The sequence below is a fragment of the Canis lupus genome, chromosome 5 (assembly GCF_011100685.1).
Source record: "Canis lupus familiaris isolate Mischka breed German Shepherd chromosome 5, alternate assembly UU_Cfam_GSD_1.0, whole genome shotgun sequence".
NCBI lineage: Eukaryota > Metazoa > Chordata > Mammalia > Carnivora > Canidae > Canis > Canis lupus.
In genome coordinates this window covers 82,885,041-82,903,951 of record NC_049226.1, presented here as the reverse complement: position 1 = coordinate 82,903,951, position 18,911 = coordinate 82,885,041, and the positions used below count along the sequence as shown (strand labels likewise).

General features: G+C 42.4%; 1 protein-coding gene across 4 annotated transcripts in view; it reads left to right on the top strand.

Annotated features, from left to right (window-relative positions):
- Positions 1–4,874: 4,874 nt before the first annotated feature.
- Positions 4,875–18,911, top strand: part of CBFB (core-binding factor subunit beta) — a 60,325-nt gene continuing 46,288 nt past the window's right edge. For 2 of the 4 annotated variants that reach the window (XM_038538728.1, XM_038538729.1), the window contains exons 1-3: positions 4,875–5,244; positions 5,473–5,559; positions 10,827–10,943. In XM_038538728.1, coding sequence (XP_038394656.1) covers positions 5,167–5,244; positions 5,473–5,559; positions 10,827–10,943 — 282 coding nt within the window. In that variant the 5' untranslated portion in view covers positions 4,875–5,166. The remainder of the gene's footprint in view (positions 5,245–5,472; positions 5,560–10,826; positions 10,944–18,911) is intronic. The other 2 variants (XM_038538730.1, XM_038538731.1) reach the window with 2 other exon arrangements.

Below are 18,911 nucleotides of genomic sequence, written 5' to 3'. Positions count from 1 at the left end.
AGAAATGCTATTCTAGGGAAACTTGCTCCTCTCAGTTTTCCTTTCCCTCCGGGATGGCTGAGCTGGTGGGGGAGGGTGGCAATGGAGCTAAGAAGAGGGAAAACCTCCTGGGAGGGGAAATTCTTAAGGGCTTAGGAGTGAGTTTTATGTTATAGATAAATGATATCTCTCTCTCTCTCTCTCTCTCTCTCCCTCTCTCTCTCTCCTCTCTCTCTTTTTAAGATTTTTATTTATTTATTCATGAGAGACACAGAGATTGCAGTAGAGACATAGGCCGAGGGAGAAGCAGGCTCCCTACAGAGAGCCTGATGCAAAACTCCATCCCAGGACCCCAGGATCACTACCTGAGCCAAAGGCTGACGCTGAACCACTGGGCCACCCAGGTGCCTGATAAATTATATCTCAAAAAAAGGATTCTTTAGGGCCCAGGAAACTACATCATTTAGGCAGATGACACCCTCATCCTGGACTTAGGCCCATCTCCATCCCCAAACTAGAAACTAGGTAAAGCTGGGGCTTTAGAAGCTGTGCCAGCCATTAATTTCCCTTCTCCCCCACCCCCATCAAGTCTTATTTGTGGTTCCAGATCCTATTTCAGCTTCAAGATGGTACAATATTTCCTCAGTAACTGAAGGGAAACTGTTTCCTTAGGGGAAAAAAAATGCACTAGAGGCTCAGGGACCTGGGAAGACCTCACCCTTTCTATGATGAGAGGCAGATGTGGGGAGCTGCTGACACCAGACCTGGACAAAGCCATCCTTTCTGCTGGACTTAAGGAGGCAGGATGTCTAGGCCTTGACCTTCCAAGCCAAGGAAGGACGAACAGTTGGGCTCAGGGGACAGGAATGCACAACTATCAAGTGCAAGGAACACACCTCCCCCAAGGCCCATAAGAGGACACCTTCATCCAACCTGTTGGGTACACTTTGGGAGCATGTAGGGTGCTCCAGGAGGAATGACCCCAGTTGCAACTGTCTACCAGCTCACAGTTGAGCTAGAGAAATGAGCAGGGCTTCTGGTCGCTCCACCAGTGGATGCCTTACGGTGGAATAGTTTAAGAGCACAACCCTGGGATTGCCAGCCCCTCTGTGCTTCAGATCCTTCATCTGTAAAAGAGGGTCAGTAATACCAAACTTGCAGAGTTATGCTGAGGAGTGAAGGAAAATGATATATACTCCAATGCCATTTTGTCATCTCTAATGAGTCCAAGTCTTGTCACTGTCCTATGCTCACTGATTTACTGTTTCAGAGTCTGAATTTCCTCATCTGTCAGATTAGGACAAGAAAACTTATCTGAGAAGGTGGTTCTCTGAATTAACTGAGAGAAGGGACCTAAAAGTACCCCGCTCACAGCTTCACAGTTGAGATGAACAATTGAGGGTTCCCATCCCATACTCAGTGTTACTGTGTATTCTCTGCCCACCCATTTAAGATTGGTTGGGGAGTCCTATAGGAGCAGCTGCTCATCCAGGAAGACAGGGAAGAAGAGGCCGTAGGTTGGCTGAATCTCTAGGAAAGGAAGACTCCAGTTAGTAGGGCTTGAGAGAGAATTCACCCAGGTTTGGGGAGTGAGAAGGGTGTTTCTAGGCAAAGAACAGATACCCACAGGCTTTCATCTATGGGCCAACCCTACTAGAGCTGGCTCTCAGCAAACGCCTCCATGGGGTGGTGCCTGGACCAATCCATATCCAGCTGGACAGAAACACAGAGTTAAATATACCTGACATGAGTGAAATTTTCCTTTATTAATTTTCATCTATTTAAAAATAAGTGAAAAAATTTTTCACAACAAAAAAAGGCACACAGAGGTCAGCCGAGGAGATGGCCTCCTCCAGCCTGCGGCTAGTTTCCCAGTCGTCCTGGCTGGTTGGACGCCAGACAATGCCGAGTGGGTTATCCTGTGGCCTGGAGTTGCCAAAGGCTGTCTGTGGTGCTGCTGTTCGGGATCTGCCTGGCAGTCAGATCATTCCCCACCCCCATGAGGCTGACAATTCATGTACTCTGCCCTACTCTGTATGCCCACCCCTCCACCAAGATCAGTTACAGGTCCATGAGCCCTACCCGGACCCCCTGTGCCATGAGAGTGCTGCCTTGTGGATCATTTTTTAGGGACAGAAATGGAAAATTTTATACTAATGTCTGTCTACCTAAGCAGAATATGATGGTGCCAATTGGTATGACATGGGATATACTCTCTTCCTACCATAGAGGCTAACACCAGGAACTCTGCTCCTCTGACTGGTGGCCTTCAGACAGTCCCGTTGACTGGGAGCAAAGTCATCCTTTTCCTCTCATTTAGACAATGGGTGCATTGTCCTCGTGTCCAAAGGACTTAGCTGGACTGGGAAGACTTAAAGTAGAGGCAGCAGATGGATGTAAACTTCTGTTCCTTGGTGAATACTGCTTCACCCACCTTTCAACAGAAGTTGCAGATTCTTAAGGCTGATTTTGTCTGCACTTTGCCTGCACTGATTTAGAGCTCCCTGTCCAGTTTCATCAGAACCATTTTTACCAAAATAAAAAATGGTATCTTTTGCCAGATGTAGCTGATACAAACGGTTCAGTGGGCCCATGATGCATTCTCATTCCTCCCTTTTGGAGAAACTGCTCTTCCCCTCTTTTATTTTATTTTTTAAAAGATTTTATTTATTTATTTATTTATTTTTAATTTTTATTTATTTATGATAAGCACACAGTGAGAGAGAGAGAGAGGCAGAGACACAGGCAGAGAGAGAAGCAGGCTCCATGCACCGGAAGCCTGACGTGGGATTTGATCCCGGATCTCCAGGATCGCGCCCTGGGCCAAAGGCAGGCGCTAAACCGCTGCGCCACCCAGGGATCCCTTATTTATTTATTTATTTATTCATGAGACAGAGAGAGAAAGAGAGAGAGAGAGAGGCAGAGAGAGAAGCCGGCTCCTTGCAGAGAGCCTGATGTGGGACTCGATCCCAAACCCCAGGATCATGCCCTGAGCCAAAGGCAGACATTTAACTGCTGAGCCACCCAGGCGTCCCTTCCCCTCTTATAGCCCATCAGGTTCTATCTGAGGTTGCCCATCCCAGGTCCCCCAATCCCTGATGGGAAAGCATGTGACAGAAGCTGGCCAATGTCTCCGTATCAGCCTGGACATGGTGATTTGATAGAGGGGAGAGTATGTGACCCAAACTGGGCCAATAGAAGTCCTTTGCAGAAACGTCATAACTCAGAGATGGAGAAGTAGCTGCTCCCATCCTTTGCCAGGAAATGAATGTCAATGAAGAGAGCTTGAGAAAGTTAAGCAGTGAGAAGAAATGGAGAAATAGAAAAGAAAAAGAGACTATGTCTCCCTCTGTGTGATTTATTTACTTAAAATAAAATGGGCCTCTTTCTACCTTTAAGTTGCCTTGAATTGGGTTTCTATCACTTGCAATTGAAAGAGACCTGAGGGAGGATTCTTAGATGGAGGCCCACTGGTAGTGCTTGGTGACATCTGTATCTATACCCTTTCGATTGGTGCACACTCATACATTAATGATATGGGCCAGGGAAGCGTGCTTTCAGAGAGAGTCAATTCTATGTTTGCTATTCAGCAAGTGTTTGTTAAAACCACCAGCCTACAGTTGTGACTTTGCTGAAAACTCCCTCCCTGATCTTGGGTAATTGATCTGTCTCTGGACCTCAGTTAGGGTGACCAACCATCTCAGTTTGCCAGGGACTGAGTGGTTTCCCAGGACATGGGACTATCAATGTTAAAAGCAGGATAGTCTCTGGAACACCACCAGACAGTTGGTCACCCTAGTTCAGTTCCATATCTGCAAAACTGAGATTGGACTAGGCAGGGGTAGGAAGCTCTGCCAAACCCTGCATTCGGGCTGACATTGCCAATTGCCCTCCGCGCTAATTCCTGTGAGTTGTATCTTCACAATCCTTTGCCATATGGCCAGCTACTGTCAATCAGAGTTGGCCGGGACTCCCCACCTTTGCACGGTCTTTGACAAGCTGGAATTTTAAGGATCAGAATTTATTGAGGGTCAACTTTGAGTCAACCTCTGCTGTAGATCCCATGTCAGATTCTCTCCAGCTTGGGCTAAATGACTTCCCTAAAGTTTGTGGATGGTTTTTGTAGGGTTTGATGGCACATTTGGGTAAATACACGAACGGCCATTAGGTTTACATATAATTCAGCTTTTCTTCTTGAGAGGCTTACGTTTATTGGGTGCTCGTTATGTGTGAGACCGACATAAAAACTCCCACGCTAATCCTGAGAGCTTGTGTCTGCATTTTGCAAGTAGGCAAACTGAGGCTTAGCGTTCAGGGCTTGTGTAAGGCTTGTGTAAGCAGCTGAGATCCCAGCCAAGGCCAGTCTGACTTCCAACAGCTCTGAGCTTTCCGCCACGATGCGGATTCCGGTGGATTCTGTGGTCTGTTACCACCTTTATAGTCTTTGATGGGAGCGGCTTACATCGCTCCCGGTCGGCTTAGGGACGCAAAGTCCCCAAGGACTTAAGTTTCCTCACGTTCCGGTGACAATCTGGGGTCACCTCGGGCAGCTGAGGAGCCCCAAAGTTCCACGCCGTCGCCAGAAAGGGCCTGCGCGGCCCGCTCCCCATCCCCACGGCCCCGGCAGAGGCCCGCAGGGCTGTTCCACGCGCAGCGGCCCGCGGGCCCACAGGGCAGAGAGGGCCGCGCCGCGGGAGGAGCCCCGGCTCGCGGCACCCGGGCCGCCCCGCAAGCCGGCGGGCGGCGCATGCGCGGCGCGGATCGCAGAGTTGTGAATGGTACGTTTTGTTTGCCTGAGTTTGGGGCGGGCGGGCGCGCGAGGAGGAGGAGGAGGAGGAGGAGGGGTGGGGCCGGCCGGGGCGGGGCGGACGGGCGGGCTTGCGAGGTGGGCGGCGAGAGGAAGTGGCGGCGGCGGCGGCCGGGGGCGGCGAGTGCTGGGTTCGCGCGGGCTGTAAGCAACGGCTGAGGCGGCGGCGGCGGCGGCGGCGGCGGCGTGGGCTGGGCTCGAGCGGGCGGCGACACCTCAGACTCCCGGGAGCGGGAGCCCACACGGGCGGGCGCCTGAAACAAAGGGAAGCCGGAGTCAGGGCGCCGCGGGAGGGCGGTCAGTCGGTCAGCGCGGAGCCGGCCCGCGGGTGCCGCGCAAGCCCCGAGCCCGGCCGGCCGGCGCGGCCTCAGGGCGGGAAGATGCCGCGCGTCGTGCCTGACCAGAGAAGCAAGTTCGAGAACGAGGAGTTCTTCAGGAAGCTGAGCCGCGAATGCGAGGTGAGGCAGGCGGGCGGCGCCGAGGCCGCGGCGCGCGCCGAGTGGGCCCGGGCGGAGAAAAGTTTGGGCGGCGCGGCCGCGGGCAACCCCGCCGAGAGGCAATCTCGCCGGCAGCCGCCCGCCCGCGCGCTGACTCCGCTTGCCCTTATCTGCGCGGCGCGGGGTGGGCGGGCGCGCAGGCGGCGCCGCGGATTTGGCTTCTGATTGCGGGCCGTCTCTGCCTTGCAGATTAAGTACACGGGCTTCAGGGACCGGCCCCACGAGGAGCGCCAGGCGCGCTTCCAGAACGCCTGCCGCGACGGCCGCTCGGAAATCGTAAGTCGGCGGGGCGGGGCGGGGGCGCGGGGGGGCGCGCGGGGGCGCGGGCCGCGGGGACCGAGGCGCGCTCGGGTCACTTGTTGCGCGGGGGCCGCCGCGGCCCGGGCCGGTTCCGGACGGCGCCGCGGACGCCGCGACTCCCGGAACTGAGCGGGCGCCGTCTCACTTCCTACTCGGGATTCAAAATGCGAAACCAGACACTGGCGGGCCGCGTCCTCGCGGGGAGACGCTTCCCCGTGGCCCTGTGCGGGCCGGGCCGGTCTCCCGGACTCGGCTCGGCGCACGGTTGGCCGCGAGTGGGACTCGCAGCGGAGCCGGCAGACCAGGAGAAGGCGATGCACGGGCGGAGACCCCGACTAAGGGCGCGTGGGTATTGGTAAGGGAGCAAACAGCCATTCGGAAGGAGAAGGGGGCTTCATTCAAGGGTCTGGTTCCCGGGCGACAGTTGGTTTCTCAAGACGCGAGGTTTGTTGGTGGATCTGGATGGGAAGCTGTTCCACACCCAGTAGAGCCGAGAATCTCTACAGTAATCTATTGTCCCGGTAGAGAAAAGCAAGCCCTGAAGAATGAGCCATCTTCTTTTCTTAGAATGTTAAGCCTCAGGAGAATCAGGAAGAAACCATTATCGTCTTTTTTCAAACCTCAAAAACATATCCCGTTTAGTGCCTCAGTTCCTAAAGAATTGCACGAACTTGCGAAACCCACAGTTGATTTGGAGGCCGCGTTTTAGACGGTGGATTTGGTGCTTCGCCTTCACCAAACCTTACTTGGGGGGGGAAATGCAACTGTCTTCTCTCCTTTTTGGTTTGTCCTATTGGAGGTGCTAACGAGGAGGGAATGGAAAAGCCAGAGTAAGTAGCTAAAGAGATCTGATGATTAGTTAAAAAAAAAAAAAAAAAAAAGTTGAAGTGCCGTATAATGGAATCTAGGAATTTACTCTGTGAACTGGGCCCCTTGCATCTGCAGAGATCTGAAGGTATGGTTAACAATAGGAAGACGTACTGGAGCATTTACTTTTCCCACCTCTATGGACGATATATTTTACTGAGAAACCATTCACATACCATGAAATTCTCCCTTTTCATCACCTAAATCAAATTTATTTTTTATGAATATTTCACTGTTTAAAATGAAGACTTTTAAAAATTGTATTACAGGTAATGTGAAGATACTGGTTAAATTTCTTAGCAGCTCTAGAATGTTTGGTCGTTAGTGCATGTTATGAAAGAAAATCTCCAGCTTTCAGCCCACTTCCAATATTCTTGAGTAATTATAATAGATGATTAAAACGTCTAAGACACATACTTTCGATTTTGGCACTGAGTGGTAGAAGAGAATTCTTCATTAGTGGATCCAGTGATTATATCATCTTTTGTCTGGGCTTCCTTTTGCAAAAAGGTGGATGGTATACCCGACCATTGGCTTTCCTGGAGTTAATTGATGTAAGGGTGAAAGATGAGGTACAAAGTACTTCGTGATTTTATAGAGCTGAGGTTTTTTTGGAAATCTAGTGAAGTATAGCTATTAGGATATTTTCTGTCATATCAGATTTCACTGCACGTAATTATAAATTGGGAGCGTAATATAACCCACAATCTACCTGAATTGCTATATTATTATATTTCTATAATATTATAGCAGTGTTATAGGTTGCTTGTGCTTACCATAAATTTCAGGGATAAATCCGACATTCTAGGCCTTCCTCTTACAGAGGCCTGAGCCTACAAATTTTAATAAGTTCTTAATATCTGACAAATTTTAGAAGTTAAGGGAGGGGTAGATTGAATTCTGTGTAAGATTGGCATTTAATATAGCATATGTGTCTTAATTTGTAACTATTTGTATTTAGGAAAGAATTTCACATTTCCCCCTTTTTCTAGTCCTCCCGCTTCCCTCCGCCTTTAATTCAGTATTCTTCATATTTAAATGATAGGATCCCTAGCTCCTAGAGGGTAGAGACCACATTAACTCTGTGGTATATACATTAATATACTCCTCTTTAGACATAACGCTTTTTATGTCATAGCTACTTGATTAATTGAATGTAGAGGTTACCTAATATAATGCCTAAAATTTATCTTTTTAATTAGAAACAGACTGTAGCTTTTACTTATTGGTTGTGGAAAAGAGGTGTGGAGAAGGCATTATTATTTTGCCTCTGTTTTGACAGCAACTGTATACAGTAAAAATATGCATAGTCACCAAAACTATTATCATCCTTTTCTCCCTTCTCTTTACTCTTTTAATTTTGAACATCTCCATAGTGTATCAACGAAGTTAATGAATTATTTTGTATTTAGATAGATGTGATCATAACTATAAAATTTATCATATGGATGAAGGGTAGAATCTATTTGGTAAAAGTCTGTTTTATTCCTCATGTGAGTTCTTATTGTGGGCAAGTGTTGGAGAAGTCTTCAACACTAATGGTAAATTAAAGAAAAGAATTCAGGCATGGTGACTACTGTGACAGCAGTAAAAACCGTATGTTTTGGGGATGCCTGGGTGGCTCAATGGTTGAGCATTGGCCTTCAGCTCAGGCCGAGATCCTGGAGTTCTGGGATCAAGTCCTGCATTGGGCTCCCTTCATGGAGTCTGCTTCTCCTCCCTCTTCCTGTGTCTCTGTCCCCCCCCCGCCCCTCTTTCTCTCTCTGTGTGTGTCTCATGAATAAATAAAATCTTAAAAAAAACACACCCAAAACTATATGTTTTTAATCCTGAAGATGAAAGGATAAAGGTGTGTTGGATTGACATAGGTATGTGATTTTACATTTGGTGAAACCTGTAGAAAAATCATCAGGACAACCTGGAAATTTTACATATAGACAATGATACTGGTATAGCATTTTTATGTTTTTGAACAGAATTTTCCCAATTGTTATGTGTGTGTAGATATTCCATTAAAAAAAGACTTCTTTGGTTAAATAAATTTACAAAATGTTCTAGAATGATCTGTTTTTACCACTTCTCTCTCAGAGAGAGGGATCTTGAGATAATGGGCATGAAGTGATGAAACAGGAAATCTGTGAGGTTGGTCTTCAGACAGGAGGTGAGGTAATAAGATCTGTAAACTGTTTTTACTAGTATACTGGGGTGGAAGAATTTGTTACTAGGTGTATACCAAAGAAACAAGCCTTGCAGATTTTGACACAAGGTATTCATTCATGGGCTGAATCTATTATCTGCCACTACTCCATGCTGAGAATTTATTTTATTATCTGAGGCTGAAAAAGTTAGCTCTCTTAACCAGCTCAAAACTTTCTCTTACTTAGCAAATACTTAAATAGCATTTACTTGGTGCTATTTTAAGTACTTACAAATATTAATTAGTGGGGAAACTGAGGTACAGCTAAATAACTTGCTTCAAGTCATACAGCCTAGGCAATGTGCCTTCAAGAGTCTGCTTTTCATTTGAACTGTTGTTGATTCATTTTACTCCATTGTTTTTTAAACTTGGTTATTAATGGAAATATAGTTTTGTTTTGTTTTGTTTTTAAATATTTATTTATTTATTCAGGAGAGACAGAGAGAGAGAGGCACAGGCACAGGCAGAGGGAGAGGCAGGCTCCATGCAGGGAGCCCGACATGGGACTCGATCCCAGGTCTCCAGGATCATGCCCCGGGCTGAAGGCGGCGCTAAACTGCCAAGCCACCGGGGCTGCCCGGAAACATAGTTTTTTTTTTTAAAGATTTTATTTATTTATTTGAGAGAAAGAGAGAACATAAGCCAGGGGAGGGGCATAGAAGCAGACTCCCCGTTGAGCAGGGAACCTGATGTGGAACTCCATCCCAGGATCCTTGGGATCATGACCTGAGCTGAAGGCAGACGCTTAACCGACTGAGCTACCCAGGCGCCCTGAAAGATTTTTTTTAAAGGTTAATATTGTAATATTGTCATTTGTTAAGTCCTTATTCATATAAAATACCACAAGTAAGTATCCCACTTGATTAGGGAAATGTCATCAAAGATGTCCATTGAGAGTTAGCAATTAGTTGTACCTACAGTACCAATAATAGAAATAGGAAGAATAATTTTTATCTAAAGAATCGAAGCTGTTAATCATCAGGGATACTCGTGGATTGCTGAATCAGCTAATGGCTTTAAACAAATTGGCCAGAATGTGAACCCCTTGCTTTCAGATGAAGACTCTTTGGAAACAAAGTATGTTATGGAACTTTAATTAGTAAAACAAACCAAACCAAAACCTCTGATTTCAACAAAGAAAAGAGAGTTTACATTTATATGATGAAAAATGTTTCTTTTCCCAAAAAATGCTTTTTACTTATTTCTTTCTGAATTTCCCTTGAGAAGAGGGACAAAGCTATTTCTGTTTTTTACTTGGAGGAAATATAGTTAAATTGCTCAGGGGCTACACAGAATACTTTATCAAAATGGCTTTAGATTGTTCTGTATGTTGAACTGTGCATCCAAATCTTTTTTTTTTTTTTTAATTTTATTTATTTATGATAGTCACATAGAGAGAGAGAGAGAGAGGCAGAGACATAGGCAGAGGGAGAAGCAGGCTCCATGCACCGGGAGCCTGACGTGGGATTCGATCCGGGGTCTCCAGGATCGCGCCCTGGGCCAAAGGCAGGCGCCAAACCGCTGCGCCACCCAGGGATCCCCCAAATCTTTTTTAATGAATATTAGGTGAATACTCTTTTGTGTAGTTAGATCCAGTTCTCCTGAAGTTAAATTTCAGGAAATGCATTTTTTTTTAAATCCCCTAAGGTTTTAGAGAGATGAGAAGTGCTGTCACATCACATGCTAATGTATCATTTATCCGAAGAGACAGTCCTGTGCATTTTTAACATGGGCTTTAGAATGAAATGTTTTATTAAGTGAGAGAAATTAAAATGTCTCATTTACACAAGTTTAAATTATGGTATGCTTTAAAATTCGAAATGTTTAGATCTTTAGTGATTTTCACATTTAAAAATAGAAGTTTTTAAATTCAGGGATGATGGCTTCTGGTTAGACATTAGCAATGCGATATCCTAACGTCAGCAAAAAATGACCTGAAAGAAAGTATTGATTCCATGTCTGATTTTATATTTAAGCAGCCAATGGCAAATGTCCTCAAAATGGAATCAGATGTTTGTAACTTAATACTTAAGAAAAATGATGAGTGCATGTTTTTTACTTTTAAGTATTCTCGGTGCTGCCTGGCTTAAGACAGAAACTGATGTAAAAATAAATGACTGCCTGCATAATTTATGTAATGTCCTGCTCCTGATCCTGTTTGTATTGATTTTTCTAAAAGGCTTTTGTGGCCACAGGAACCAATCTGTCTCTCCAGTTTTTTCCGGCCAGCTGGCAGGGAGAACAACGACAGACACCTAGCCGAGAGTATGTCGACTTAGAAAGAGAAGCAGGCAAGGTAGGAAACATTTCTTTGCAATTTGAAATACTGTGGATTGTTTTATTAGAGATTATTGGAAGATTTACAGTTTAGTGAAGAGATCACAAGTGTTATTCACACATATGGTCATATTTGTTTTCATATTATAAGGATGTAATACAATTTTTAAAATCACTGTCAAGTTTTTTTTATATCATTCTAATTTCATGTATATAATATTCATCATAGAAACTTCTAGACCTTAGCCCTGAAAGAGAGTAGTGTGCTTTCTTAAATGTAACGTTTAAAACTTAATTCTTTTAAATGTGTTGACAGGATATTTTTTGTTTTTCTAACCTAGGTGACTACAGTGCTATAAAAAAATTAAGAGAAAAATGGGAAAAGGCTCTGTAGGCATAAAATTTTATAATATTTAGAAATAGCTCATGGGTAACTTTCTACTTTTGTTAATACTGCACATTTAATTTTGATAAAAACTGTGAAAACTTTTAACTTGGAAATAATTTTATTTTGAGGAAAAGCTGGGAAAACAAATTGATGCCTTAAAATTTTTATGTTGGAAGTTTAGGTTGAAAATATGAAATGTTTAAACTGAGAGCTCTATTAAACTCTAACTTACGTGTATTAAATAATTTAGGTGAAATTTTAGTGAATATCTTGGATTGGTTCTTTTAATGTAGAAATTGACTCCTTGAAATAAAATATTTAAAGAAAAATATTTTTTGGCCTCATTTTTTGCTCAATATTTCTGTTTCCTTTGCAGTATGTTTCTTTTTTCTTTTTTTTCTTTTTTGCAGTATGTTTCTGTACCTGTTTTTATCAACTTACTTTTCTAAGTGTCATCATGAGTAGCATAACCTGTCACTTTATTTGCAAAACATAATACATATGTAATACAAAGATTTCTGTATTAGCTTGTATTAGGGAGAAGATTCTTCTTTTTGTATATATACAATGAAGATATTTTTGTTTAAATTCTATGAAATAAGGTGGGTTTCTTTTTTTTAAGATTATTTATTTTAGGAAGAGAGAGGAGGAAAAGGGAGATAATCTCAAGCAGACTCCTTGCTGAGAAGGAGCCCAACCCAGGGCTTGATCTCACAACCCTGAGATCATGATCTGAACCTCAACCAAAAGTGGGATGCTTAACCCACTGAGCCACCCGGTGGCTCCAGGGTTTGAGCTTCTGTGGGTAACAAACCAACTAATCTTTGGAGAGGGAAAGGAAAGTAGATTACAGAATTTTTAAAATGAGTAGTAAGTGATTTGCTTTTCTTTGTATTAGCTTGCATGCTTGGAAGATTAAAAGCAAATGTTCCAAGTTTTACTATTTGGTAATTCTTATATATAAAGAAGAAAATTGGGAAGTTATTGTAGGATTATGCATTTTTGGTATGTTTTTTGCATGTATGTGTAACTCAAATTTTTTTCCTGTTCAAAACACTTTAACGTTTGTTTAACATGGTGGCTCAGATACAACAACATAAAGCAAAAAAGTTACTTCTTCAACTTTAATGCTAAACTATTCTAACACTTCAAAATGGACATTGCAGTGTTACCCAAGTCCTCTAGTATTTAGTAACTAGTAAATGGTGTCAACTCTACTAGCAAGTATGTTTACTTAAATTAATTTGATGATAACTGTTTACCAGATTGAAGACCACATTTTCTTGGACTCAAGCCATTGACATGTTTTTAGTTACATGACCAACAATAACAAAAATGTTATAGGATTTATTTTAGTATTTAGAGGATCTGTTTTCAAATATACCAGAGAATTGATGGAACTGATGCAAGTTATCAGGAAATGTACATTTTATTAATATTTGTTTTAGAAGTTTTCTTCTGTAAAAGCCAAATAGCAAATATTTTCAGTTTTGCAGGCATATAGTCTGTGTTGCAGCTGCTCAAGTCAGCTATTATAGTGGAAAAGGAGCCATAGACAATATGTAAACAAATGAGTGTGGCTATGTTCCAAGAATAGTAACAGTGGCAAACTCTGTATCTTTCCCTCAGATTTAAATCTATAAATGTTTATGTGTAGATCCTGTACTTTTTTTTTTTTTTAAGATTTTATTTATTTATTCATGAGAGACAGAGAGGCAGAGACACAGGCAGAGAGAGAAGCAGGCTCCAGGCAGGGAGCCTGACGTGGGTCTCGATCCTGGGTCTCCAGGATCACGCCCTGGGCCTAATGCAGCGCTAAACCACTGAGCCACTGGGACCGCCCGATCCTGTACTTTTTAAATATACTTTTTCAGCGCCTTTACTATACCAGTAGGATATGGAAGAAAAAAACATGGTAAGGCACGAAAAGCAAAAACAAATAGGAAATTGCTAGTATATTGCTCCTTGGCAGTGGGATAAAGGGTTCCAGTGAATTTAGAGAACAGGTACTGACCTATGTTTTCTCAACCATGGAGCTCAAGCTAACGGGTCTCTTATCTTTCTTACTCCTTTTTTTATGGTCTCTTTCTGATTGTCATTACCTTGTATTTCTGCCTATACAGGACTAGGACTACAGGCAAAGAAAAGTTGAAGGAATTTCCCCAAATGTTAATTGTTTGCCTCTGCTTCTTATTTTGGATTGCAGATGAGCATCTTTTCTTCCATGTACTCTCAGCCTAGTTACCTTCTGAAGCAGCTTAACTCTCTTCCCCATTCACACCCAACTTTGAGAAAACTATGTGTTAAGGCTTAAGAGTTAGGCATAAATCCTGGCATCATTTACTACTATAACTTTATGCAAGTTATTTAACCTTTGTGTCCTCAACTAGAACATGAGGTTAATGCATATTTCCCAAGTGATAAGTGAAATAGTGTATATAAAGTGCTTAGCCTGGCACCTGACCAGTTGCTCAAAAATTCATTCATTTAGAAGGTACTTGTTGAAACCTGTTGTGTATACTGACCACTGTCCTAGACACTTGAGGTTCATCAGTGAACAAAACAGATCCTGCCCTAGAGGTGGTTTTATGGAAGGAGTAGAGGATAGACAATATATATATAATAAATAAGTTATGTAGTATTTTATGAAGTGGTAAGGGCTCCAGAAAAAAAGGAAAAGTCAAATAGCATAAGGATGATCAAGGACCAGAACTGTTTTCAATTTTAAACAGGTTGGTCTGGGTAAAGGAGGTCAAGTTTAAGCAGAGACCTAAAGGAGGTTAAGGAATGATGAGCCATGTAGGTATTGAGGGGGAAGATAGAGGACACAGTCACTGTGAAGGTCCTGGAGTGGGAGTGTGTTCCTTGTGTTTGATAAGCAGCAAGCAGCCCAGTGTGCCTGGAGTAGACTGAACAAGGAGGAGGGTAACAGGAGATGAGATCAGGGAGATGACGAGGAGTAAGTTTATGTGACCCTGCAACCACATGGACTTTTATTTGAGTGAAATGGAGAGTAGTTTTAGATTTTTGAGCAGATGAACAATATGATCTGCCTTAGGTTTTGAAAGGATCACTCTAACTGCTGGGTTAATAATAGGCTGTAGGGGGCAAGAATGAAGTAGGGAGACCAGTTGGCTGTTGCTGTGATCCTGGCAAGAGGCTAGGGTCGTAGCAGTGGAGGTGGTGAGAAGTGATCATAGTCTGAATATATTTTGAGATAGAGCCAACAGGATTTGCTTATGGATTGAATATGGGGTATGGGAGTGAAGAATGACTCCAGCATTTTTGGCAAGAGCAACTGGGAGTATGGGATTGCTGTCATCTGAGATAGGCAAGGCTGTGGGTGGAGCAATTTTGAGGAACAATTTAGGACATGTATGTTTGTGGTGGTGGTTTGTTAATGCTTCTGTTCTCTTGCCGCCCACCCTTAACTTCTTAAGTTAGGGTGCTGCTTTTTCATAAGTGATCCTTCGTCTGCTTATCCCAAGGGTTTAGTAGCCTGTTAAAAAGAATCACCTATATTGAAGTATACTTTACATACAATAGAATGCACCCATTTTAATTGTATAAATTTGAGTTTTAACAAATGTACACACCCATATAAACACTACCCACAATCAAGATAGTGTTTCAGTCACCGTCAGAAGTTCCCTTATGCCCTTTTACAGGAGTTTGGGAGTGGTTTGGCTGGATGGTTCTGGCTCAGGGCTGGGACTGTGCAGTCTGAAGACTTGGAGTTGAAGAATCCACTTCCAAGCTCACTCACGTGACTATTGGTAGGTGGCTTCACTTGCTAGTCATGTATGCCTCTCCACAGAGAGAGAAAAAGAATGAAGTCACCCTGCTTTTTATGAACTATTCTCCAATCACTTGTGTCTTAATCTGTTCATTAGAAAGGAGTCACTAAGTCTAGCCCACATTTGACATGGAAGGAGGAGTATTTATTCACATACATGGGTGTGAATACCAGGAAGCTGGGATCATTGAGGCTATCTTGGAGGCTGGCTACTACAATATTCACTTAAATTTAGTGAATTCTGAAAATATTAGAATGCTAATAGGAAACAGAACCTGCATAATTTCTTTTATTTAAAATACGACTTTATGATCTAAGAAAATGGGCTCAATGAAATCAGTGCTTTTACTCATTCTTTCTGCCTTTGTGTTTATAGGAATATTTTTAAACCAGAGATCTTCAATAAAGAAGGTCTGTTAGCTGAGTGAAGTAAGTCAGTCAGAGAAGGACAAACATTATATGTTCTCATTCATTTGGGGAATATAAATAATAGTGAAAGGGAATATAAGAGAAGGGAGAAGAAATGTGTGGGAAATATCAGAAAGGGAGACAGAACGTAAAGACTGCTAACTCTGGGAAACGAACTAGGGGTGGTAGAAGGGGAGGAGGGCGGGGGGTGGGAGTGAATGGGTGACGGGCACTGGGGGTTATTCTGTATGTTAGTAAATTGAACACCAATAAAAAATAAATTAAAAAAAAAAGAAGGTCTGTTAATGGATAACTGACCATAAATAGGTATTTTATGCAAGATAAATCAGAGCACATAAGTTTATATTGTCATTCAAATATATTTGAAACTTTTGCAGCCAGGTGTCTATTGAGCTCTCTGGATTGGCTCTTAACAGTCTTTTTAAGAAGAGATTTAAAATGATACTGGTAGAAAAAGCTGTCAGACAATCATAGCTATTTTTTTTTTAACCTGTAAATGGGAATCAGAATGTCTGTCCTATTCATATACCTCATGTGAGGATTAAATGAGGTACTAAAATATGTGAAAATGCCTTTTAAATGGTAATGCCCTGTCCAAAATTAGGCTGTTTGATGGTTTTGTAGGGTGAAATTATAGGTAACTTAATTACGGAGTTTTAATGCTATGGTGTGCCTTAAGTCAGCTTCACTTGTAGCTGTACGGTGTTGGAACACCACATCTTTCCCAAGTGGTCCATCCTGGTGTAATATAAACCCTGACAGTCAAATGTTTGTAATTCTTCCTTAATCTAAACTGCTTTTATCTAATTTTGCTTTCAGAAGACATGGAAACCAACCAATCAAAATTTAAGTCATTCTTAGTTAAATTTCTGTAGACCAAGCAACTTCCAGTTCTTTTGATCTTTCCTCTTAGGACCCATTTCCAATTACTTTTTATTTCAAACAAATGCAAATGATTATGGTTCACCAAAAGTTATTAGTCTTGACTGGTCAGATTAATGGTTTTTGCATGCATTCTGTGTTTTATAAAGCCTGGGTTAGGGTTTCAAATTAATTATTGTATATGCTTACTACATGATCCTAGTTTTTGAGTATAAAGATAAAAGGGTATGAAAAATATTTTTTAAACTGAAAAAATGAGCTTTAGAGTGCTACTGTTTGTTTACCATTTTTTCTTTTTTTTCTTTTAAGATTTTATTTATTTTTTCATGAGAGACACGGGGGGGGGGGGGGGGGGGCAAAGACACAGGCAGAGGGAGAAGCAGGCTCCATGCAGGGAGCCTGATGTGGGACTTGATCCCAGGTCTCCAGGATTACACCCTGGGCGGAAGGCAGGTGCTATACTGCTGAGCCATCCGGGGATCCCCCTACCATTTTTTCTATAGAAATTGAATATATTATCTAGTGTTACTACATTGACTCCAGAGAAAGAGAGGTTAAACTTTTTTTTTTTTTTTACAATTTTTGTATTTCTATTTATAATGTCTGATTTTTTTTTTTAAGATTTTATTTATTCATGAGAGAGAGAGAGAGGCAGAGAGAGAAGCAAAGAAGCAGGCTTCATGCAGGGAGCCCGATGTGGGACTCGATCCCAGGACTCCAGGATCATGCCCTGGGCCAAAGGCGCCCAACCGTTGAGCCACGCAGGCATCCCTATAACATCTGATTTTAATTGATAGTCAGATAATAGTACCAACTAGCAGACATTGAGAAGTAATTATGAAGTGTTGTTACAGCAGATGCTTTTAAGAAATTTTGGTGTTTTATTTTTTTTCCCTCTCTGAACTTTTGTACTTAAAACTGAAATCTTTTCTCATTCATTTTCATGAGGATAAGTAAAGCAAAATTTAACAGCATTTAATGTAATGAATGAGGACAGACTCTTGTTTTAAATGGTTTTTCCAAAGGTCTGTGATTCTGCTGCTTCTGGAGCATTTTACTTTCTTGCCTGCAGTATCTTTGTCCCAAAATAAATATTGTGTCTGTTTATATACCATCCACAATTTGGCAGGGTTTAGAGGACTCCTTGATGTTAGCTTTGAGAAATCCCTATTCAAGCTCAACCAGTTCCTTCTCTTCCTCAGACAGCCCAATACTCCAAATAAAAGATAGCTGTGGTAGAGCTTTGGAATGTGGTTTTCCCCAAGAGAATTTGAGACTTTACAACTAGTTTGTCAGATCTAGATTTTAAATATTTCTACTCAACTAAAATATGAAGTATATTTTCCAGCATTTAGTTATTGGCAATTTAGTGCATTGGAGTGTTTTTTGTTTGTTTGTTTTAAAGCAGACATATTTATTATTTTTTTCATCATAATAAGTATACTCTTTCATAGAGAGTTGACTGACTTCGTGCATAAACAAGATGGCTTAAAAATTAGTACCTTCTAGTTAGTTATATTAATTTGCATATATGTAAATATGCCACCAAAGTATTTGAAGATTGTGTGTTCTCTTTTTCCCTTCTCTTGAATTGTATTATTTGCCTGGATTTACCTTTTCATGTAAAGGTAAACTTTTAGTCTTGGATTTATCTGAATTATGCATTCCAAGTTAAAGAAGACAAAAATAATATGTCTGAGAGGAACATCCTTAATTCTGCCTCTCCTTCCTTCTACTTCTTACTCCAGTATTTTTTAATAATTAATTCAAACAGCTCAAGGAGGGCAGCCCCAGTGGCGCAGCGGTTTGGCGCCGCCTGCAGCCTGGGGTGTGATCCTGGGGACCCAGGATCGAGTCCCACATCTGGCTCCCTGCATGGAGCCTGCTTCTCCCTCTGCCTGTGTCTCTGCCTCTTTCTCTCTGTGAATAAATAAATAAAATCTTAAAAAAACAAAAAACAAAAAACAAAAAAAGCTCAAGGATAAAGACTGCTGAAATGTTAATCAACTAAAGAAATTAATTTTGGAGTAGGACTGCTATATCCTAATTCCACTGCTTCCCATTTTCCCTTGTAATTGATTTTTTCAGTTAGTATTTAGATGTGTGTGTGTGTGTGTGTGTGTCTATGTGTGTATATGTATTTTATATATATAAACTAACAGGTGCCTGGGTAGCACAGTTGTGAAAGCATCTGACTCTTGGTTTTGGCTCAGGTCCTGATTTCTGGGTCTTGAGATTGAGTCCCAAGTCGGGCTCCATGTGCAGCACAGAGTTGGCTGAGGACTCTCTTCTCCCTTTGCCCCCTGCCCCCCACACACACACTTGAGTGTGCACGCACACTCACACTCTCTCTAAAATAAGTAAATCTTTATACACACACACATATCGTCCCTGGTGTAAACACCACCACGACAATCAAGAAATAGAACATTTCCATAGCCTCACAGTTTTCCCATGGCCTTTTGTAGTCCTCTCAATTCCCTAATCCAGGC